The sequence below is a fragment of the Muscardinus avellanarius genome, assembly GCF_963383645.1.
Source record: "Muscardinus avellanarius genome assembly, chromosome: 1".
NCBI classification, from domain to species: domain Eukaryota; kingdom Metazoa; phylum Chordata; class Mammalia; order Rodentia; family Gliridae; genus Muscardinus; species Muscardinus avellanarius.
Genome location: NC_137786.1, coordinates 175,101,190 through 175,126,416, shown reverse-complemented (window position 1 = coordinate 175,126,416; position 25,227 = coordinate 175,101,190). Strand labels below are relative to the sequence as shown.

The 25,227-nt window shown below is 43.0% G+C and overlaps 1 protein-coding gene across 2 annotated transcripts in view; it reads left to right on the top strand.

Annotated features, from left to right (window-relative positions):
* The window catches only part of UVRAG (UV radiation resistance associated), a gene marked incomplete at both ends in the record, with an annotated part of 330,995 nt that overhangs the window by 302,402 nt on the left and 3,366 nt on the right, over positions 1-25,227 (top strand). For both annotated transcript variants that reach the window (XM_080712064.1, XM_080712063.1), the window contains one exon: positions 3,601-3,692. In XM_080712064.1, the coding sequence (XP_080568190.1) occupies positions 3,601-3,692 (92 nt within the window). The remainder of the gene's footprint in view (positions 1-3,600; positions 3,693-25,227) is intronic.

Below are 25,227 nucleotides of genomic sequence, written 5' to 3'. Positions count from 1 at the left end.
ATTTGGAAACAGGGTCTCACTAAGTTGCTGAGAGCCTCACTAAGTAGCTGAGGCTGTCCATGAACTGTGATCTTCCTGTCTCAGCCTCCCAAGCACGGAGATTACAAGCATGCGCCACCACGCCCAGCTTATGGTATTTTTAATCAGATGGAAAAGAGTTTTTCAGATTTTGTCAGTTTGAGAAGTACCCAATCTTTCATGGTAGGAACACAGGACTAAAATGGATAAAGGTGTGTGTGTGTGTGTGTGTGTGTGTGTGTGTGTGTGTGTGTGTTATTAGGGATTGAACTACTCAGGGGCATTCTACCTCTGAGTTATACCTCCTGCCCCATTTTATGTTTTAGTTTGAAACAATTTCAAAGTTGCTTAGAGCCTTGCTAAGTTGATGAGACTGGATTTGAACTTGCAACCCTCCTATCTCAGCCTCCCAAATATTGGGCTAAAAAATATTAATACAAACATTATTTAGAAAGATGAAGTTAAGCCAGCGTGGTGGTGCACACTTGTAATCCCAGCATTTGGGAGGCTGAGACTCATAGGATCGTAGTTCTCAAACAGCCTCAAATACTTAGTGAGGCCCTCCGCAACTCAGACCCTGTTTCAAAATAAAGAATACAAAATAGGGCAGGGGGTGTAGCTCGGAGGTTGAATGTCCCTGGGTTCCATCCCCACACCTGCAAAAGAAAAAAGAAAGATGAAGCTAAAGCAAAGAAAGCTAAAAGTGGTTGCCGCTATAGAGCAAGAATTGCTGTTTTTCCATTATAAAGCTTACAATAGTTTAGACCTTAATTTTCATTAGTATATATATATATATATACATATATACTAATGAAAATTATATATATTATATATATTATATATATAATTATATAACATATAATTATATATATACTAATGAAAAAAAATATATATATATATATATATCACTGGTGCATTTCTCTTGTAACTCTTTGTGTTGAGAATTAAAAAGATGATAATGCGGCCAGGCGTGGTGGCGCACGCTTGTAATCCCTGCACTTGGGAGGCGGAGACAGGAGGATCGCGCAGGTTCAAAGCCAGCCGTGTTGGCTTAAGAGACCCTGTTTCCAAATAAAAATATAAAATAGGTCTGGGAGTGTAGCCCGGAGGTAGAAGAGCTTCCAGGAACCCCAGTACCACCAAAAAAATAAAAAATAAAAATAAATAAATAAAAAGATGATAATGTAGAAAGAATCAGAGCTGTAATCATGAGGGCTAGCCACGGCTTTGTCCCTGTCAAGCTCTGTGACTTAGGGCAGAACACATGTCTTGAGGCTTAGTGTCTTCATTTATAAAAGGACAGAGGTTGGAAAGATGATCTCCAGGGTCTCTCTAGGTTGTAAAATCCTAAGATTCCATGATAAAACATAGTGCTACACAGCAATTGAAGAATTAAGATGTGGCTGGAGGCTTGAAGTTCCCACATTTTTCCTTTTTTGGTTGAAATCAGATTTGGAGAGAAATTTTCATTGTGGTCTCTGAAAAGAATTCGACACCCACCTTCCATTGTGGAGCCCAAGGCAGGCAATTGACTGTGTACTGGCTCAGAGACACATAACTCAGTGTTATTTCAGTATGGGTTTTTTTGATATTTAATATTTTTCAGTATGAATCACAGGTGAAATTTTCATGCCATGTGTAAACAATTTCACTTTTTTATTGAAACAATGAATTCAGGAATGTCATATTGGGATATCAGCCATTTTGCTTTTATCAATGTATGGAAAAATGCTTTTATATTAATACAAGAAATGATGTCATTTAATATGGAGTAGTAGGTCTTATAATTCAAGGTTAGCAAATCTCAGGAGGTGATGAAGGTCACCAAGCTAGGCCTGAAAAATAAAAAGAATATTTCCCTCTGTCTTCTCAAGTACTGTTACCAATTTTCTTCTCAGGCTTTGGAGGAGATGGTGGAGTAGCATGGTCTGTGAAAAAGAGGCCATAGCTAATTATATCTGTGCTATTGAACCTGTGCCCTAGAGAATTTACTTCTCCCTCCTGGACTTTAGTTTCCCCCATCTTTAGAAGGAAAAGATTGGTTTAAATAATATTCAAGCTCCCTTTTAGTTGTAGTATTGTGTGTTTCTGCTCTATTGCTTTACATGTGTTTTCATTCAGACCATTCTGGAGACCCAGTTATGTTTCAGGGTTCTCCTTGTATGTTGACACACACCTGTAATCCCAGTACCTGGGATGCTGAGACAGGATTGTAAGCTTGCGGCCATCTTTAGCAACTTAACAAGACCTTCTTTCACAATAAAAAGGGCTAGGGGTGTATCTCAGAGGAAGAATGCCCCTGGGCTCCCCAGTCCCCCCTTCCCTGGAAAAAACAACTCAGTATCCGTGAGCAAATTCTTTCTCTAATAAATGTAACTCACTCACAAAGAAAAATCAACTGAATACTAGATACAAACAAAAGAAAAATTATTCCTGTTGTCATTAGTTTTATTTTGTAAGAAAAGAAAATATTTAAAATTTTTACTTAGCCAGGCGTGGTGGCGCACGCTTGTAATCCCCACGCTTGGGAGGCGGAGACAGGAGGATCGTGCAGGTTGGAAGCCAGCCGTGCTGGCTTAAGAGACCCTGTTTCAAAAAAAAAAAAAAAAATTGGTCTGGGAGTGTAGTCCGGAGGAAGAAGGGCTTCCAGGAACCCCAGTACCACAAAAAAAAAAAAAAAAAAAAAAAAAAAATTTACTTAGCTGCTCTTAAATTTAAGTACTGAGAAAGAAGACTGATATCCCTGCACATTTGTACACAATGTAAAGTTTTTCAAGTTATAAACTTTCTTCATATATATTGTGTCGTTTGAAAAACACAGTTTTACAAGGGTGTGCTGTCTACTGTCTGTGTTCTTGAGGTGCAGCTGAACATGTGTCTGTGTATGCACACACCTTATGGTCAGTTAGCGAATGGTGGTATTCCGAGACAGACTGAAAGGACGCAGATGAAGACCATTTAGCAAGTTATCCTAGGCACAAAGAAGGGCACTTAGCTTTAGAAAATCACCCCTGGCAGAAATGAGTCCAGTGAAAGACCTAGCCCACAAGCCAGGGGTTTCCTCATACTAGCTCCCCGGCACTGTGCTTGGCTTCTGGACAAAAAAAGAGAGCTGGGGACTGGAGAAGTGCAGAGCACAGCTGTCAGCATGGCTTGCTGTCTGCTTAGTGAGTGCTGAGTGTGCTGAGTACGAGATGGTCCTTCCCGTCTCCACAAAGGGAAGGGCCAGGAAAGGAAGGCAATCGCCAGCACCTGCATGGAATACTGGTTCCATGGCCTTTGCCCTTGGGGTGGTGTCAGAAAACCCTCCAGGGTCTAGAAGTAGAGGAGAAGGCTGGATACAGTGGTCTGATCATCCTGCCCCCCCCCCTTGGCCACTCATTGTCTTCTCCAAGTTTAGGGCACAGGGGAGCAGCAAGTGAAGAGACTGTTAAATACCATCCAACAGTGCAGTTGGAATGAGGATTACATTAACATTTACATTTCCTCTTTTGGCACTGAAAAAAATTACTTGTTCATTTTTCTGAAGCATTGCTTAGGATCTGCAAAATGTCTTTAATTTCTGTTCTTCTGCCTTTGCAGCTAAGATATCAACATGGACTAGGAACTCCAGACTTGAGGCAAACACTTCCTAACCTGAAAAACTTCATGGAGCACGGACTAATGGTCAGGTGGTGAGTATCTTTGTCTCTGCTGACAGAAACCATACTGTGGATGACGAACCTGAAAAACTTTCCTGATGCCCTGTGAAGAACAGGAAAAGCAGCCATCCTACTTAGATAGGTCTAAACTCAGTCTGGCTAAGGCAGGTAAGGTACTCTGTGGGGAGGGCGGACCAGGGGGGTATTGTGAGAACAAGGGAAGTCTGCTGGGCAGGGAATCCTGGATTGCTGGGGCATGCCAGGACAGCCAGTGTGATTCATGGAAGGGAGACCTGGGCCCCTAACACTTCTCCAAAGAATGCACAACAATCCTGACTATCGAGTGAGCACTAGGGTCAGTAGCTGTGAGAGTAAGGGAGGACAGCAGGCAAGGAATAGGTCTGGTTGTCAGAACCTAGTCTGAGACCAGGCTACACACTAAAATGTGTCTTACATTCAGTGTCAGTGTCTGTTGTACCATGAGGGCAAAGTGCTCCTTAACCTATTAAGTCCCCCATTTTTAATTCTGCACCTGTTTCATTGAAATTGACACAGATCCAGTAGGTTGAAAACCATAATCCAGAACATCATATATTTTATCATCATGAACATTGTTGATTTCATTAATGAATATTATCACCAGACACTATTTTATTTAGAAACAGGGTCTCTTAAGTCAGCAAGGCTGGCTTTGAACCTGCGCGATCCTCCTGTCTCCACCTCCCAAGCGAGGGGATTACAAGCGTGCGCCACCATGCCCAGCTATTTATTTATTTATTTATTTTTATTTATTTATAGTATTGTGGATGGAACCCAGGGGCCTTCTGCCTCTGGGCTACACTCTCAGACCTATTTTATATTTTATTGGAAACAGGGTCTCACTAAGTTGCTGAGAGCCTCACTAAGTAGCTGAGGCTGGCTTTGAACCTGTGCGATCCTCCTGTCTCAGCCTCCCAAGTGCAGGGATTACAAGCGTGCGCCACCATGCCCGGCTCAGACTTGACCCTTTTAAAAAGAGAAGGGAAGCGTGGAAGTCCAATACAAAGAAGACATTAGAACAATTTACCTGATTTAAGTAAATAGAAAGCTATGGGCTTTAGCCATTTAGTAATTCCTAGAGCTTGAATCTGTGGGTGATGGGCAGTAACCTACAAACTCATGTGACTGGGAATCAGGCCTGTAGAGTTAGGCTGCTGAGAGCAGCCTGGCCTCTTGTCCAGAGCCCTGGCTTCTGATCCCAGGCTCTTTTCTAATATACTGTGTGACTCTGAAGTCTTGCCTCTGAAACTTGATTCCTACAACTGTAATCTCTGCCCTGTTCATCTCACCAGTCTGTTGTGAGAATGAAGTGAGGTGTTACATGGAAAGACTTTTGGGGGAGGGGATACAGTATCGATTTCATTTTCTCCTGTGCTGTTAAGGATGGGCCTTACAGATCATAAAATGATATCTGTGGTTGATCATTACTTTGATACTTTTTATTTCTGTCCCACATTAATCTCCACAGTGACAGATTCCAGGCATCCGGCGTCAGGTAGAACGCCTTTTGCTTATTTGAAGAATTCCACTCAGCATATCAAAATAATTATCAAAACCTGGTATTGATGTGGACCCAGATGCCTTAAGGAATGCAAGAAAGAAATCAGGTTTTAATATGAAATGATAATAATAAGAAAGCGAGCTCACATATTAATTTAGCGCCATCCCTGCGGGAAGCTGTGTGGTGGGCGTTCTGCAGGCTAAAAAGTGTAAAGCTCAAACCTACCCTCAGGCGGTTGTGGTCTAATTGGAAGCAAGGCATATAATTCATGAAAAGTTGTCCAACACTAAAAGTAAATAACCTAAAATAATCAAAAAGAGGCAGCCATTAGCAGCACCGATCAATCACTCAGTGAATCTCACTCAGTGCTGCTGGCAGATTGTCCTGTATCATTCATTGAAGGGTCTGTCTTCCTCCATTGATTGATAGCACTACCTCCCTCATATGCCAAGTTCCTTAAGTACATTGGTCTGTTTCCAGGTTTCCTATTCTGCTCCATTGCATTATTCGTCTTCCCATGGGCTGGTACACATTCTTAATTATTATAAGATGTAGTTTCTATAAGTCTTGTCGAGGTTTGAGGATTCCCAGTAAATAGCATCTCTCCCCACTCCCTGACATTTGGAACCATTTGAGAGAAGGGATACAAGAGACAGACTAAAACAATCAAAATGTCAGTTTTATTACTGATAAAGCCACTTGGAAAATGCAATTTTACATCTGTAATAAAAAGGGCTTGCAAAGGTATCACTCAAAATTAAACTTGCCCTCACATTACTATAGGAACTAGCGAGCTGAGCTTTCCCTGCAGAGCCAGGCAGAGAGCGTCAGGTGGCTCCTGAGGAGCCCAGGGAGTGCTGAACCATGATTATCCAGACTGTGGTTGAAAAGCACCCTCCTCTGAGAGAGAGGCAGGAGTGGCATCCAGAGCCAGCCCTTCACACAAAAGGGGAGGAAGACACTCCCATCTTGCTTGATAGCCAGCGGGGGAAAGCTCCTATGTGAGGCAGTTCTTCAAAACACATGGCTTTTTTTTTTTTTTTTTTTTAGTTAATCTTATTTGAGTGATTTAACTGTTTATAACATCAGCCTTCCTACATGTAAACATGGTATCTCTTTGTTTTCTTTCTTAAAATAAACATACCTCACTGAAGTTTTATAATTTTCTTCATAAAGATCTCGTACACCTTTTAGTATATAGAGTTGGTCCAAGATAGCTTACAGTTTTTATTACTTTTGTATTTTTTTACTACAATATTCAAGCTTTTTGTGATAGGTATACAGGAATACCACTGATATGTTTTTTTAGTGGGGAGGATTTCTACGTCTGGACTATACTCCCAGACCTATTCTATATTTTATTTGGAAACAGGGTCTCACTAAGTTGCTGAGAGCCTCACTTAAGTAGCTGAGGCTGGCTTCGAACCTGCGCGATCCTCCTGTCTCAGCCTCCCAAGTGATGGGATTACAAGCGTGCGACACCATGCCCAGCTCCTGATACATTTTTGGTTTGTTTGTTTGTTTGTTTTGTTTTTTAACCTGGAAAGTATAGCCATCACCTTGCTAACATTAATTATAGTAGTTTGTCCTAGAGTCTCTTAGATTTTCTGTGTATGAAATTATACTTTCAGTGAATGATGTTTTTCTGTCTTATAGCTTTTATTACCTCTTTCCTGTCTTATGTTTTATTATGAAATAAGAGCAGTGACAGTGGGTATCCTCGTCTTATTCCTAACTTTAAAGAGAAAGCTTCTACATTTCCACCATTGAGGATTATATTTACTACAGGTCTGGGTAGATAGCCTTCACTAAAAAAAAAAAAAAAAATGTCTTTCCATTCAGAGCTTTCTAGTTGTTCTTAGTCTTATTTATTTTTTTATTTTGGTGCCAGGGGCTAAACCCAGGGACATTCTACCTCTGAGCTACACTCCCAGCCCTATTTTTTATTCTTTATTTTGAAACAAGGTCTCACTAAGTTTCAGAAGGCCTCATTAAGTAGCTGAGGCTAGCTGCTAACTTGTGATCCTCCTGTCTCAGCCTCCCAAATGCTGGGATTACAACCATGTACCACCACGTCCACCTTGGAAATTGTTTTCAAATTATGAATATGTATATTTTGAATTTTGTCAAATGCTTATTCTGAATCTGTTGAGAAGATATTATATTTTTCTTCTTTAATGTGTCATTGCATTCTGGACAAACTATATTTAATTTTTGCTTCCTGGACAAACTATATTTAATCATCATCTATTACTTTTTTCTATATTATTGGATTTGTTTGCTAATTTGTTGGGATGCCTACATCTATGAACTAAAAAGGACACTTGCCTACAGTTTTTCTTTCCCTTAAACTCCTTGTCTGATTATGGTAATAAAATGACCAAGTATAATGTGGTTTTAACAGCCTCATAGAATAAATGGAGAATCTTCCCCCTTTTTTCTATTCTCTGGAATAGTTTACACAAGATAGGAATTATCTATATCTTGAAAGTGTGATAAAAACTTAGCAAAAAACCTAGTGTTTTGTGTTTGTTGAGGGAAACAATGTTAATTTTTGACTACTGAGTTAATTTCTATAATGATTACAGATCTGCTTCTGTTCTGTTATGTTTAATTCCTTATTAACTCACTCCAGTCTGTTTTCCTGTTCTATTAGTATACTGCGGTTCCTTTTATCTACGTAGGTGCTGCTGAACTCTGTATTGCCAAACCCAAAGGTCACTTCTGTCCTTATCCTGTTCACATTTCATTGCTGGCCATTCCTGCTTCAAGGCACATCGTCCTCTCCTGGCTTCCCTCCTCCGGCTGCTCTTTCTCTTTTCTGCGTATCCCTGCTCCTCTACCTGCTCACTGACTACTGGAATTATCCCTTGTGCCCTCTGTTTCAGTCAGCATTCTTACTGCTGTGACTCAAAAACCCTGACAAAACAACTTAGAGAAAGACTTATATGCTCATGTTTCTGGAGATTTCAGGAGTTCAGTCTATATTACGCCAGGTGAAGTCCATGGAGCTCAGCATGGTGCAGGGAGTAGAGCGAGAAGAACACAAGGGCTCTGCTCTTAAATCACAAGGCTTGAAGCAAGAGAGAGCTCACAAAGGGTCCACGTGCACAGTCCACAAGGAGGTTACCATCCAATAAATCCATCGCAATGCATTTATCCACTGATGAAATCAGAACCCTCATAATTCAATCATTTCCCCTCTGAATATTGATACATGAGCTCTTCAGGGGACATTCTATATCCTAACAGTATCTTAGGTTCCTCCTCCTCCTCTTCCTCCTCCTCTTTCTCCCCTCCTCCTCCTCCTCCTTCTTCTTCCCCTCTCTCTCTCTCTCTCTCTCTCTCTCTCTCCCCCCCCTCTCCCCCCCCTTGCTTCCCATAGGTTTTTTTGTTGTTGTTTTATTTTTTTATTCTTTTTTGGTGGTGGTGGTACTGGAGTTTCTGGAAGCCCTTCTACCTCCGGGCTACACTCCCAGACCTATTTTATATTTTTTTATTTGTAAACAGGGCCTCTTAAGCCAGTGCGGCTGGCTTTGAACCTACGTGATCCTCCTGTCTCTGCCTCCCAAGCGCAGGGATTACAAGTGTGTGCCACCACGCCCGGCTCCCATAGTTTTTAAGCCATCTATAATATACCCATGACTCCCAAAGTTGTTTTTCCAATGTAGACCCCTCCTGCAAATTCTGAATACCAGAGACCTGTAATCACTGCCCCTTGGAATATCACAAGTATTGGCTAGAACATGTTTAACACCCTCCTTCTACCAGTAGTCTTCTGAGTAAATGGCACCTTGTCTACCCAGTTGTTCAGACCAGAAATCAACCTGAGTCTATTCTTTATTTAGCCAGATCCCATCTAATTCAGCAAGTCCTTTATATCTGTTTCTCAGGTAGATACAGATATAAGTATACATAGGAGAATCTGACCCACCATCTTCACTGTTGTCACCCTAGATTAGGAAACCACCTTTTCTCACCCAAACAGCTATGCCAGAATACTCTCTCTGCCTGGTTTTGCTCTTGCCCTGTTCATTCTCCATTGTAGCCAGGGTGATCTTTTTAAATTCTGGTTGTAGCTTGGTCACTCTGCAGCTTCGGTATATATAATGTCTTGGAATAAAATTCAAGTGCTTTTCCATGGTCTTTCTGGCCTCTGCCTCCTCTGACACCATTCTTGTGTCCCACTGCTATACCAATGTAAAAACGAGCTCTTCCAGTCGAGTCAGCCCACCCACTTGCTGTCGTCTCTGGCTAGACTGTGCTCCCCTCTTCCTCCTCTCCCACCATCTCTTCATAGACAGGTAAGTGTTTAAGAAAAGGCACAGCAGTTTTATTGGCAAAGAGACCACATAGGCTAGGATACACATCCATTTTAGCAGTGGGGAGAAACTGAGTTTTGACAAAGTCTATCCAATTTGGCAACTCTTTAAGAAAAGAATATAAAATTACAAGTATGAAATTAGAAAAAAAAGTATAATGAGAAACAAATCATAACATATTACTGAAAGCTTAGCTCTTAGGCCCCTTTTTTTGAGATCTCTTTTGACAGTTTGCCCAAAATGCCCACGTAGCAATGCTTCCTCATTGCAACCCGACTACCCTTCTCTTCCTAAAACACTATAATTTCGAGCAACTTTTAGTTGTGAAGTACAGAGAAATTAAATGACTTGCTGAGCATGGCTGACCCATGAACCTAGAGCAATAAACCAGGAATCTAGGTCTCCTGGCACTGCTGTAGCAAACCCATTAAACCCCAAACTCACACACGTACACTAGTGCCCCTCTGTACCAGCTGTGCCAAGCACATTAACACAGAATGAACAGTAATGACCACTTTATAGTCCTCTAATGAAAATAGGCCACTAAGACAGATGCAAATACGAGGGAAATGAGCACTGCTACATAATGGTTCCAAGTCAAGACCACTGCAGGGAGCCAGGCTGGAACTTACAAATCTAAACAAAGCCAGAACAAGCTCTTTTAGCCTCAGAGGAAACCCGAGAACTTGAGAACTTCCGAAAGCAGCCATGGATTGAGGAGCTACCTCCCTCCAAAGCCTGTGCTCCTTAGGGCAAAGGGTAAAAAAACTCACACTCCTGAGGGAGGCACTTACATCTTCTGTAAAAGGAAACACTCCCATTTTCTGTGTAGTTGTTACCACTCACAGATTAGTCCCTGTGGAAGCACATTGCTGTCTGTTCTTTTGGGGTCAGGGATTTCACACTGGCTGAGGATCAGTGCATTACCACACTGAATTCCTCCGTGTGGTAAGCTTCAAAGCTGTGTAGCAGTTTGTTTTGTTTTGTTTTGTTTTGTTTTGTTTTGTTTTGTAAAGGAAGGACTGTGAAAAAATGTTTTAATGAAGTGATTTTTTTCTTGCATATTATGGAATTCTTAACTAATATTAGATCTAATATTAATCTTCCTGATTAATCTTAAATGAACCCTTTTTTCTCACGAGCACAGTTGCCTGGGAAGAGTTCTCAGCGATGTATGCTAGCTCTTTCCAAAAGAAGCCCCCATTTCCCAACCTCAGGGTCACAAAGCCCAGTCACAGCTACCAAGCACCACAAGGTTGAAAAGCAAAATTTCAGCTCAGAGACCTTTGCTCTTGAGTACTTTAGTTTAACATCACCAGAATGCCACTTATATATCCCACTTTTTCTTTTTTTTTTTTTTTTTTTTCTTCTTTTGCGGTACTAAGGGTGGAACCCAGGGGCATTGTACATCTGAGATAGACCCTCAGCCCTATATTTTAGTATTTTTACTTTTTGAAACAGGGTCTCACTGAGTTGTGAAGGGCCTCACTAAGTAGCTGAGGCTGTCCACAAACCTCGATCCTCTGGTCTCCGCCTCCCAAATGCTGGGATTACAAGCGTGCACCACCACACCTGGCCCACTTTTCTCAAATTGATGTGCACACGCACAGCTGGCGCTCTGCCAGCCACGTTCTGGTCAGGGAAGAACATGCACGTGAGCTGCTGCTGCTGATGTGAGGCCAAAGACCAAACGTGGGGTGGAGGCGAGGAGGTGACGTGCTGGGTTGCTGTCAGCAGGCTGTGCAATGGGTATCCAGGCCCTGAAAGGGTGTCTTGATGATGTCTTCCCACCTCTCTCCCACCCCGACCCTGCCAACCCACACACATCACGCACGGTGGCCTCGGTTCTTTACTCAGAGTATCCCCGCTGCCTGGAACAGCCTGACCCTTCCTCTGCCCCATCCCAATGCTTCTCTCGCCTCACCACCAGCTCACATCCTACCTCATCATCCGTCCACTCAGCAGGCACAGATAAAGATGTATCTCCTCAGTGGCTTACGATCCTTTCCCCTGCTAGGTCTCGCTATGAGGCTGTGAGCAGCTGGCTGGTTCTCACTGGCTGTGTCTCTCGGCTCTGAGGTCCCAGCCTGGCCACAGGGAAGTGAAATGTGCACTGTTTCAAGCACTCAGAGGAAGCCCATCCTGGGCTGAGGGCCTGCTTGGGCCTTCACTGAGGAGATGGCATCTGAACACCAGGAAGGATTTTTTGTTTTGGAGGGGGGTACTGGGGATGGAACCCAGAGGCCTTCTACCTCCGGGCTACACTCCCAGACCTATTTTATATTTTATTTGGAAACAGGGTCTCACTAAGTTGCCGAGAGCCTCACTAAGTAGCTGAGGCTGGCTTTGAACCTGCACAATCCTCCTCTCTCAGCCTCCCAAGTGCTGGGATTATAAACATGCGCCACCACGCCAGGATACCAGAAAGGATCTAGACAGTGTGAAGCTTGGGTATAAGGCAGAGTTGGTTAAGAAACAGTGGCCTGGTCTAATGGAAAGAGAGTAGGCTGAGTTTGAAAACAGTGCAGCCATTCACGGTGGCTGTGATCTCAGGTGAGTCGAAGCTGTCTCCCTCAATCCCTTTCCCTACATAATGAGGAGAACAGTACCCACCTGATAGTGTTGCCATAAAATTAAATACGTAAGTACCTAGCATACTGCCTGGCACTTCATAGTACTCAATAAATCATACCTATTATAAATATCTAATGAATAAATGAGTCATAGCTACTATCTCTGAGTCTGAAATAGTAAGTCCAGTGTTTATTATAAGGTTTTTTTTTCCTTCCCTTAAAAATCCAAGGTCAACTTACCGAATGTGATACCCATTCGTATGTTTAAATGATGGCTCACGCTCTCTTGTACATTAACAGTACAAAGTCTTCACCATCTCACTTTCCCCCAAATCTTCTGTAAGGCCTTTTTGAAACATTAGAGTTAAATGGTCTAAACATGTTTGCCTACAAACATTTTTAGTGCCTGCCTTCTTAGGTAACCATCACCCATACTTAGAACTTGTGATTAATAAAAGCCTCTCACTTGTAAAACTGTGTTTTTACATGAGCTTTCAACAACCTTGAGAGAGTTAGAAGGCAAGAATAGCAATCACTCTTTTACATATCAGAAAACTGAGACTCAGAAATATTAATTGATTTGCCAACATCACATCATGATAAAAGGAACTGGGACTGAGAGCCCAGGACACGTGAACCCGACTCCACTGTTCACCACACCATGACACCCATACATTAGTGGCCATTCTGTTCTTCTCCGCCCTTTCTCAGCCCCTTCGAGCTCTGGGCCACCCATGTTCTAGCACCCACCACCTTCCACGGAAACCCACCAAAGTCAAATCCAGAGCGCTGGGAAGACACTCTGTGGAATTTAGGTAGTGGTTCTGATAGAAATGTTCTGTGTTGCTTGACCTGCCCCTTTGACCTCAGAGAGAAATGTACACATGAGAAAACTTTGTGAAGACTAGGAGAAACACAAAGGGTGACTTATTTCAGCACCATTGGTTTCATAGAAAACTGAAGGAGGAATCCCAGGCCTGTAACATGTTTGCTTCAGTCTGTCTACTCTGAATCGCATGTCCCTTTTTCAGAGTAAGATAATAAAAGCAGGATTCTAAACCCTCTATCTCATTTTTTTTGGTGGGACTTCTTATCCTAAATTTAATTTGCCCAGGTTATATAGCCTAAACTGTCAAGCACCTGCATGCAAAGCAGAGTGATGCGGAGAAAGGAGCACTAGATTTTGGGGATCAGTTTCAGCACTACCACTTAATTTTCATGAATCATTTTTGAGGTTTCTTTTTTAAACAGAGTTAGTAGCACCGGCCCTATTTCCCAAGCATAGTTGTATGAAACAAATGAAATGATGTCTGTCAAAGCTGTCTATAAACTAAAGAGAACTATGAAAAGTATTATTAAGTATTACTCATGAGTTTGACAATTCATTATGTATCTCCCATGGACATAAGGAGGATTCAAAAGTGTAACATTTGCCCTGCCTTTGCCTAGTTGACAGCTGTTTAGCTTCAAATCCAAAGGAGTAGATAAGACAAATTAAGTATTTTGAAGGACGTAACTCGCAAAAATACTCCTACGTGGTGTTCGCTCTCGTCGTTGTGTGACTTGGAGCCTGCGCCCCGGGATGGAGAGCGATCTGCCGCAGTGCTGGAGGGCAGCCTCCGCTGGCCCAATGGAGTCCCAGGGCCAGGTGGGCTGTTTTTAAAGAGAGTGGATCATTCTCAGTGACTGTGGTGAGAGGAGAAGTGTCTTTGGCTGCTCGACAGTGCTCTAGAATCTTTCTCAAGGTTGCTCCTAGTGTTCAGTAGACAGTAATGCTTAATAGAATTAGTGTTTGAGAGAATCAGCCCTGCTCTCAGAGGAGGTCACCTCACCTTGGGGGTAAAACCTCCACCCAGTGCTCCCGCTGGCCTACTTCTAACTAGCTTTCCATTCCTTGTAGTAAATAGAGTCAAGCTCAATACTTCAAGTAAGTCATAGAAAAAGAAGGTACCTACGAACTTTGGCACATCTCAGGAAAGTGGTTTTCAGTAAACTGAGAATAAGGAAAATCTAAAATAAGAGCCAACTCACTCTTTAAAATCACAGTGATGCTATGATAGCTCTGCCTTAAAGCCCGTCTATTCAACTTTGAAAATGAAAGTGTTCAGGATTTTAAAAGCTTTTAAAGCCCTCGCTTCTTATAAACAAATCTCCCCTCTTCCCTTCCCTTCATCATGCCTATGCTGAATTCAGAACTGAATCCTGGCAGGTGCCCCCCGTGGTCTAGCTGCCCTTGGTCTTGAAACTCAGATCAAATGACAGTGTCTTTGAAGCCTCAAGAGCTGCTGAACGTAGCTGTCTCCCAAAGGCTGTAGGCTGGCATCCCTGGGAGGAAGAGTGAAGCTGGTCAAATGTAAACGAAGAAGAAAGTTTTATTGGCATTCTTTCCTCTAAGATAGCTGTGTTAGAAGAAACCTTGACAGGTCATCTCCCTGCCTCTAGACGGGAACACACAAGGCATATGGGTGTCTGTAGTATTTTAAAAGACCTTGGGGGAACAGGCTTCTTCCATAACTCATTCCAGAGTTTAAACACCCTCACTTAAGGAAATTCTTCCCTATATTTAACTTACAGGCCCCCTCCTGCGGTTAACACCCATTTCCGCTTTCTTCAGTCAGGATGGAGAACAGCTGTCCAGCATCCTTTGTGCACCAACCTCCACCGGCAACAGAAGCCCATTGGCTGTCCACCTCCAGCAGCCATGTCTTTGAACCACAGCGAGATTTTTTTTTTCTTGTTGTGTGTCTTTAGTTCTGTTTAGTCCTTTTGGTTATAAAATAATATGTGTTCAATGAATAAAATTTGGAATTTGTAAAAATAGGCAGAGGAGGAGGAAACAGTAGCCCCACTATTCAGAGACAAAAACCACTGTCATGTTAACCAGAAAGTGAGTGCGGTATTCCGTTTCACAGGTACCGTATTTTCTCTACTCTCCCTACTATTGATAAGCATTTGGCATACGTCCAGTATTTGGTTATTAAAATGCACATATGCACATCTATCCGCTACATATCTAGGAATGGAATTGCTGGTCCATAGGTAATGAAGAGGTTCGTTTCCTTAATGTTGACAGTAGCTTTCCAAGTGATTTTACTAATTTACACAGAAGACCGGCATCATGTCAGAGTAGAATTGGTCCATGTTCTTATCAACACTCAATTTGCAGTCTTTGTAATTGTAGTTAATGTTCTTGTTATGTGATGATATTTAGCTCACTCACTTTTTTTTGTCAGAAAGTGAGTGTGGGTCTCAGGAATGTCCACTGAAGCCGGTGTTGAAATGCAGATGACCAAGATCGTGTTAAGCATCGGTTAGGGGGTGCAGGAAGAAGTGCTATAGCTATGCGGGGTTCAGGAATGTCACTGCTGTTTGTTTTGTTTTGTCTTTTGTTTTGTGAACTGGGGATTGAACCCAGTGGCATTTGACCTCCAAGCTGCACCTCCAGCCCTATTTTTTATTCTTTATTTTGAAACAGGGTCTCACTAAGTTGCAGAGGGCCTAAGTACCTGCGGCTGGCTGTGAATGTTCAGTCCTCCTGTCCCAGCCTCCCAAATACTGGCTGACAAGCATGTACCACCACACCTGGCTCAGAAATGCCACTTTATGTTGGCATGGTTGGTTGAAGAAGGTTTGGTGAAAGAAGGAAGGAGAACTTGCATTGAGTTGTGGAAGTTGGGCATACTTACGTGAATGGAAATGATCAGAAAAGCACTTAGGTATTCTGTCCTAAGAAGTCAGTGTTCTCCAGGAGGCATCCTTTAGCATGTGCTAGAAGTGTCAGTGGAGAGCCACGCTTCTGGATCTACCGCACTGCTCTAAGTTTCAAGGCTTAGAGATAAGGTCCTTATCACCCAGCTGATAAGGGTTTGCAGCATTAAAAACCACTGCTGATCATTGACCTTTGGGCTTGAGCTCCATGTAGCTCTAATTTCTTGTGTGTCGATTTGGGAGTTGTTGAAGATCATTTTATATGATGTTTATTCGACAATTCTCTATGAGTAGGTAGAATTATATAATAATAAGTAATATCATCATAGGTAAAGGACAGTTACTGTGAACCAGACACTCTTCCAGAGCACTGTGTGTGCCCTATTTAGTTGATTCATTTAATCCTCCAACAACTCTGTGAATTGGGGCCCGTTATCCTCTCCCATCTTACGAGTGAGGAAATAGGGGGGTCAAAATAACTTAAAGGGACATAGCCATTGAGTGCAGGAGCTAAGACTGGAACCAGGTAGAGCACTTTTAGAACCCCTGCTCTAATCGCTGCGCAGTGCAGCCTCTGGGCCTATGGTAAGAATAAGGTACTTTACACAAGGGATCTTTTAGCATCGGGTTGTTCCAGAAAAGGAATCCTGTCATTACTGCTTTCTCCTGTCTCTTTTTTTTTTTTTTTCACTCCTCCTGGGCTGCTCCTCCTGGGTCTTTTGTAGACTTCTCTTCCACCTCATCATAAAGTCCTGTGTTCCTAAAGACCCAGTCCCAGGCCCTCTTCCTCTCACTTCATTCTTAGTGTAGATAAGTTCTGATCTCAGATCTGGATTTAAACTGCCTCCTGTACAGCTTCATAGCATATTTTACACCGTGCCTCACATTGCTTTTACCTGTCTCCCCCCACCCCGGCACCATAAGCCTCATGGTCTGCCAGGGCTATTTTTAGCAGATGGAACCTCCATTCATTCATACTACCCAGGAAGCCGGATGTGATCCTGTACTCCTCCTCTTCTCCCAATCTGTTTGTCCATGTCTTTACTTTTCCATTCTGGCCCAAGCCTCCATCGTCTCTTCTCTACCACTGCATAGCTTGCAGTCTCCTCTCATCCACTCTGGGGCCCCTCCAATGTGTTTTTTCTCCTCCTCCTCTTCTTCCTCCTCCTCCTCTTCTTCTTATCCTTCTTCTTATTCTTCTTTTCTTCTTCCCTAAATAGCTTTATTAGTCAGTGTTCCATCACCATATATGAAAAATACCTGAGATAAATCAACTTATATAGAGAAACAGTTTGTTTTGGCTCACAATTTTGGAGATTTCGGCCCATGCTAGAGCAGACCATTGCTCTTAGGCCTCTGGTGAAGGGGGTAGGGGTAGGGGAGAATATCATGGCAGGAGCACATGGTGTAGCAAAACTATTTATTTCTTGGCCAGGATGGAGAACAGAGAAAGGAAGGGGTTGGATTCCCATGATCCCCTTGGAGAGCACACCCTCACTGCCCTGAGACCTCCCCCTAGGCCCTCTCTCTTAAATATCCTACCCTTCCCAACAGTGCCGAGCTGGGGCCATGCCTTTAACACTTAGACCTTTGGAGGATGTTCTAGATTCTCAGTACAACACACTCGCTGACTCTAGCAAACAGGGCCTGTGGGCTTCTACATGGTCTAGATTTTGTTTTCCTCTCCAGCTTCATCATCTACCATAACAAGTCCTCACTCACTGCCCTTTGGGGTCCTCAGACATTGTCCTCCTTCTCAAATCTCAAACCAGCCCGTTCCGTGCCTAGCAAAGGACTCTACTCACCATTCAGACCTTGGCCTTTTCTGGGTCAGGTCCCTGTTACAAATTCATGTGTTACTAGGGATTGAACCCAGGAGCATTCTACCTCTGTGCTATACCCCCACCCCTATTTTAGTTTTTATTTGGAAACAGGCTGTCTCTAAATTGCTGAGGTTGGCCTTGAACTTGCAATCCTCCTGTCTCAGTTTCCCAAGTACTAAGATTATAGGCATGTGCCTCTGCACCCAGCTACAAGCTCTCTTAACCCACTTCCACCCCTGCATCCTGTGTGGCAGAGATTGTTGTTTTATGTTTATGTCTATGCTGTAGGTCATTCCTCTCCCACTAGATGATAAACCTCATAAAAGCAAGAACTGTGGCTTTTTCTGTTATTTCTATATCCCTAGAGTCTAGGGCAATGCCTAGTGCATAGTAGACGCTCAATCTATATTTGAGGAACAGAGGAACTCAATTACTCTGTTAATTGTACCGATCATAGCGTGCAGTGTGCTACACCTCCTTTAGTACAGAGGACTGCAAAGGATGTGATCACTGAGAGTCCCCTTCTCCTGTGAAGCAGTGAGTCCCGTGACTCAGCTCTTGCCCGAGGCCTCAGCATCTTCACAAATGGTGGCCGAGCTATCCATTTTTCTTTTACAGTAACAAACAACTCAAGCGCCGTGGTTTGTTGGCGTCAAAGTTTATTAGCAGCTCGATCGGTGGCTCAGCATCGGCGGTGGGGAACTTCCTCCCACGGTCCTGTCACTGGCCTCAGGAGTCTGCGCCTGCTTTAGCTCCCTTCCAAGTCCAGTCTTAAAACTCTCAAAGCATCCTCTGACCAGGCTTTTAATTTCCCCATCGAGTTCTTTGGGAACTGGATTCTATGAGATTGCTCATCCTCCAGTTTCCCTGGCAAAGGTAGAGTTGGTTGGGTTCTTTTTCTAGTTTTCAGCATAAACAATTTATTATTCCCAAGTGTCAAGTACTGTGCAGATACTCCAGGGGTCCCGGCACCATTGCTGGCATCTCTTCCCTGTTCTCCTATAGGATGTTACTTATGCTCTGTATAACTGACATCAAGATGGGCTTTGTCTGTTTCTACAGACCATTTTATAGTCCTCATAATGTTGCCTACCTCACTGTAATTTCAGTACATTAATTTGTATGGCGACTTCTTAAAGTGAAAACTGGTGGTGAAGTGGTTGACTTGACCCCTCCCAGGGCCTCTCTGTCTCCCTAGAGGGTCACTGTGCATTCCCTGAGCCCAGGGAACTGGGCCCTGGGACAGCGCTGTCCCGCAGGAGGACTCCGGGCTGTGGCCACCCCCAGCCCTGTCTGCAGCCTGTGCTGGGCTGCATTTCTCCACAGCCTGCGGCCCAAGGCTGAGCAGTCTAGCGGCAGGCCCTCACAGCACAGCACAGCACAGCCCTAGAGGACTGGATTTCCTCAGCTTGCTTATTTTGTCCTTAGCCCGTGGAACTTTCTCCTTCACAGATTCATCTTTCCATCACTACCCAGGTTAAATAAAATCTAAGGCTCCCTTGTCCAGTTTTACCTTTTCATACTCTGTTTTTATTTAGTCAGACTTTGGCAGGAAATTTTCCAAACTGAGCCCCAGGCAAAAGTGACCATTGGCACACATCTCAGCCTGTGATCCTGGCCCAAAGTTGTTTGTATCTTTGTTTTGTTTGATGGGTTTTTTTTTCTTTTTTCTTTTAATATCCAGGGCAAAGATTAAGCACTTGCGCTTATCTGGTAATGGAGAGAGGCGCTGGAGGTGGCTCGCTTAACACGCGGCCCGCTGCCTCTGGGGACGCGAGCTAGCTGTGAAATGTGGCTTTCACAGGAGGAAGTTCATGCGTCTACTTGACTAGAGAGAAAGGAAAAAGAGAAATCCCACCCTTTGCTGAGTTTTGCAAAAGGATAGTAGACTTATTTATGGAGGTTTTTTTGGTGGGGTTTTTTTTTTTAACTAACTTTATGTCATAATTTCTTAGCTGCCAAAAGACGTAATTCTACCTCAGCTTCGCCTTGGCAGCCTGCTTTTGGCACTCTGAGAAGCCCTGTCATTGCTCTGCATTATTTAAGCAGTAATCTTTAAGAAGGTGAGAAACTATTATTGCTTTTTAGCACAGTTGACATGATATTGGCGCAGAGTAGCACCCAGAGCTTCAAACATTTCTGATGGCCGCAAACCAACCTAAACACCTCCACGTAGCGGCCTCACTGCCATGAGGTCAGAGCTTGCTACAAGGGGAGAGAGAGAAGAAGATCTAATGTTGTTTAAAAGGATCGGCTTTTTTTCTTCTTTTTAAGTATTCTTATTCCACCAAGTTGAAGCTGTAGCTTTTGGCCCAGATCCAGATGATCAGGATTTAGTGTTCTGACCAGCTGTGATCTAGTAATGTTCCTCAGAGGAAACATTTTGTAGGGAGGGAAAGACACATATCTGAGACTATGAATTGTGCTCTTTCCTAATACTCCATAGTATGAGATCTGGCTGTAGACAGATTAAAAAATAAGCACAAGTGAGTCTGAAAGACAATAGGGAAAAAGAACCATTTTCAAATAAAAACCCATCCCAGTGTCAAGAACTCCCTTGATGTGGTAAATCTTTACATTTTTTTCTTTATTTCATTTTCCCCTAAGTTTCCACATTTACATTGTTTCATGGAAGAATTTATTTCTGCTGACACTTGATGTTTAAAGTGCCCAAAAGTGTAACAAATCCTAGAAAGCCAGAAAAGCCAAATAAACTTAATATATGCAGGAATAGGAGAAGATGCCAACCCACTTGACCTGAAATCATTTATCTGATTACGACCCCTCCCTCAAATAGAAATAAAGTCAAATATAAGTGCTCTGGTGACAACAGAAACCTTAAAGGTCCTAGGGGTGGGGAAAGAGAAGGGGAACCACTGTCTATTTAATCAGTCTGACTCGATTAAATCACAGCTTCTCGCCCAGTGGCAGTGTGGCCCGATCAAGTTACCCAACCTCAGTGCCTGAGTTTCTTATCTGCAAAAGGAAGATGGTGTTTGTAGCACTTGGTAGACACGATGTGACGATTAAGTGAGACAAAGCTCTTAGCAGAGTGCTTATCCCATGGCACTCTGCACATGGGAGTTGTTTCATTACTAATAATTTATTGAACACCCTCTCACCACACTAAGAATTTTACTTGTATGTCTCATTTAATCCCTGCTGCAGTAGCTCTGAGGTGGACAAACCCATTTTACAGAACAGGAAACAGAGCAGCGAAGTGCTTCTGCCAAGTCCCCGGCCTCACAAGGTGGCGCTGCAAGTGGAGCTCTGGAGTATTACGTAGGAGAGATGGGGAAATGGAAGTCACGTTCTGAACTAGTGTTCTGTCTTCTTCTCCTGAGCTCCTTTCTGTAAAGGGAGGCTAAAGCTTCAGGCAGTGAAGCCAGCAGAAAAGGAGGTATGATGAGGAAGACGGCAGGCAAGGGTGGTGGGGGATTGAGCTGGCTTCTGCCATTTCCTAGGTGGCTGCGCGGCAGGGCAACTGTATAGCCGTTACGAAAGTGCTGAACACGGTCCTCCTTATTTAGTTTACAAATAGAGAAAGTCTTCCTCTTGCAGAAATATATTCTCTTGCTCACTCGTAGCTAAATTCATAAAGAAGAATGATGCACCGGGGCTTTAGGGACAGTTGAAATGTACCTCAAAGGATTCTGGGAAGTTCTTCTACTCCCTAAGCAGCTGGTAGAGCGTCTAAGTAGGGCATTTCTGCTTTATTCAAAGCCTTTCCTTCCCATGACCTCCCCCCACCAAATGCCCATTTACATTGGGCAGAACAAATCTGATGATCGGTTGGGGTCTTTAGCCTTGCCCTAATTCTCTCTTTGCTTCTTGCAACCAGCTCCTCGATGTGCCAAAGTGGAGATGCAGGTGGGCGGAGAGGCGGTAGGGGGAGGGCAGTCGATGGAAGGAGGCCGAGGGCCTGCCCTTTCCTCGGCTGCCTATGGCTCTGTGCCCCTGGAAAGTCGTGAATGTCTCTAAGCCTCAGTTGCCCCTTCTGTTAAATAAGGATAATACCTTTGGAATTGTGAGGCCCGTGGAAGCTAATCATAATGACAGCAACTATAATTCTAGCCACTACTGCCATCAGTGTATATGCCGGGCATTGTGCCAAGTGGATTATTTAATCCTTACCATAGGCCCGTGATCTATTGTGCAATGGAGGAAACTGCCCACAAGTCATATAACTAATAAATGGCGAAGTTGTAACTCCATGTATGTGAGATCATAGCGACTGGTCTGTGCGTTAGAATCTAGGTCTCAAACATCCTTTCTGCAGATCACTATCTCTATAGAGCTAAAGAGATAAGAAAAGGTAACTGGCCACAAATAAGGACTCTGGCCATAAATAAGGACTCTGCGAATGAGAAAGAAATCAATCACCGTAATTCAGAGAACTCCAGGAAAACTTGATCCAGAGGAACCAAATTTAAACCAGACTGCCCTCCTTGGCTGCGTACTCCAAGCCACTGGCTTCTCCTTCATCGTGCTATTATTTGTGACCCTAGAAAATCTTGTTAACTTATAGCAGCGTGTTTATAATAAGGTAACTTAACGGTCCCTGATATGGTTCAGTTGTTCAGTCTCAGCCATGTTTCACTAAACTGCAGCCTGGTAAATTTTTGATTATGATATTGGGTTTCCAGTTTGGAGCTGTGCCAAGCTGGAAGAGACACCCACTCGAATCAAACGGCCAGTGAGTAGGTGTGCAGCGTACGGGTGGACTCGGGCCACTTGCTTGAATTCAGCTCTGCACCCTCAGTCCTAGAGCCTCAGAACACGTAGGGCCCCTGGGCAGGAATGTAGGGTATGGGAAAGCTACCACATTTCTTGCTACACCCACTGCTTCTACTCACTTTTATACTTTGGGGGGTTGATTTTATTTTTTTGGCAGTGTTGAATCCGGGCATCACTCATGTTAAGCACATGCTTTACCACTGAGCTGCAGCCCCAGTCCCTCAGTTGATTTTTGGGAGTAGAAACTCTTTACAGTTTTCATCATGACTTACATATGTACTAATCTAATTTGGTAAGTAAATTGTTGACAGTGTTTACAATTTGGTTATATAATTAGAAAATCTGTGAGTTTTGAACTCCTCATTGAGATTAAATAACCATGAAGAGACTGTAATCAGACAAAAAAGAAATCTTAAAACCTGAGCATTCTTCTTTCTTGATCTATTAACCTTTTTTATTGCTGCCTTTCTCTTTTTAGGCAATAGTATAGATAAATGCTCTTTATAATAGTTAGCTTGTACTAAAATATGTAATAAAGGGTCCTCAAAACCCATTAAATATGAAAATTGTAATTATTTTGTTAAAAATCTATGCATTGTGTATTATGCAGAGATGTTTTCAGAAGTTTGTTTCGTGTGGGGGGTGGGGGGGCACTGGGGACTGAACCCAGAGGCATTTTACCTCTGAGCTAAACCCCCAGCCCGATTTTATTTATTTATTTATTTATTTATTTATTTATTTATTTATGCTACTGGGGGTGGAAAATATTTTATATTTTATTTGGAAATAAGGTCTCACTAAGTTGCTGAGAGCCTCACTAAGTAGCTGAGGCTGTCAGCAAACCGTGATCCTCCTGTCTCACCCTCCCAAGCACTGGATTACAAGTGTGCACCACCACGCCTGGCCCAATTTTATTTCATATTTGGAAACAGAGTCTCACTAAGTTTTAGAGGGCCTCACTAAGTTTGAGGCTGGCTTCTAACCTGCAATCCTCCTTTCTCAGCCTCCCAAGTACTGAGATTACAAGCATGCGCCACCACACCTGGCTTAGCAGTTTGTTTCTTAATAGTAGAAGTTCAGAAACATCCTAAATCTACAGAAATGTGGAAATAATTAAGTAAATTATGATACTCCACTTAGTAAAGCAGCCATTTAAAATTATGTTTACCTTGAGATTTTAATAACATATAACAACAAGATACAAAATATATATATATATATATATATATACCACAAACAATGCTTAAGTGTTCTTTAATTAAACACACATAAGGAAAATTTCCAAAATTGATAGGAGTCATTTGATGGGTGATTTTTATTTTTTAGTGTAGTTTACATTGTTTTAATTTTCCTTTGAGTATAAATTATAACAATTTAAAATGCTTGTATTTATATTTAATGTAATCATGTGATGCATAGCTTTTTAGAACTGAGCTATCTTAAAAATCTGGAATATAGCTACAATATTGGAGGTTACAACAAAATTAGCCCTTGAGAGCCAGAGCTAATCTTATAAGGCACATTATGTCCATCACTCAAATCCTGCTTACTCTTAACTTTGCACACAGTTCGCAGAACATCAGCTTTAGAAGAACACAACAAACTAACAGCAGAATATTTTTCCAAAGAGTAGAGAAGCCACTGCAGTCAGACAACCGACAACCATGCCACCACCACACAGTAAGACACAGAAAACTGAGGGCCTGGGAACCCATGTCACCTAGAACGCTGGATACTCTTTATTGTGTTCACTTAGTGATATGTGTTCAGATTGATGGCCCACAGCCAGCAAGAAAATGCCTTTCTTATCCAGCTTTTTAAGAGAAAATGCAGCCAGGCATAGTGGCACATACCTGTAATCCCAACACTTAGGAAGCTGAGAAAGGAAGATCACAGATTTGAGGACAGCCTCAGCAACATAGGGAGACTTTCAGCAACCTAGCAAGACCCTGTTTCAAAAAAAAACCAAAAAAAAATTGATAAAGGGCCAGGTGTGATGGCCACACTTGTAATCCCAGCATTTGGGAGGCGGAGACCGGAGGATCGCGGTTCGCGGACAGCCTCAGCTATTTAGTGAGGCCCTTCGCAACTCAGTGAGACCCTGTTTCAAAAATTAAAAGACTAGGGGAGTGGTAGTTGGCCTGGGCCACCCTCCCCCCTCATGCCATTTTGGCATGGGGCTGTAACTATTTTCTGTATTTTTATTTTCTGTATTTCTATCTTTTTAATAAACTTCTTTAAATCTTCAAAAAAAATTAAAGGACTAAAAAATAGGGCTTGGGTATAGCTCGGAGGTACAACGCCCCTGGATTCCATCCCTGATACCACAAAAATAAAAATAAAAAATTGATAAAGGGCTCAGGGGTAGAATGCCCCTGGGTTCATTCCCTGGTACCACAGAGACAGACAGACAGAGACAGAGAGGAAGCTTTACCATGAGATTTTCAGTTTGTTTCTGATACTTTCATCACCTAAGTGCTCATAAAAATCCAACGGATCAGGAAAAGAATGTCCCAAAATTAGGAAGTCAGAAAATACCCAAGTCTCCACTTCTCAAAGCCTTAGAATCTGACCAGGAGAAGAGGAGTGACACACATCCAGCTCAGCTAGGGCTCGGGGTGACCAAGAATCTGACCAGGAGAAGAGGGGTGACACACATCCCAGCTCAGCTAGGGCTCGGGGTGACCAAGAAGCCCCGCACTGGTGCTCTGCTTGTGCACGCTGCTCGTGGGCATTTAGAGATATCGACTGGATTTGAATATGCCGTTTTCCGTGCGGGGCACAGTAGTCGGCGTGGGCCTGGCCAGGGCCTCCCAGCCCACGTGCCCGCCCCGGGCTCTCTCAGCAGCCCACTCGAGGTTCCGA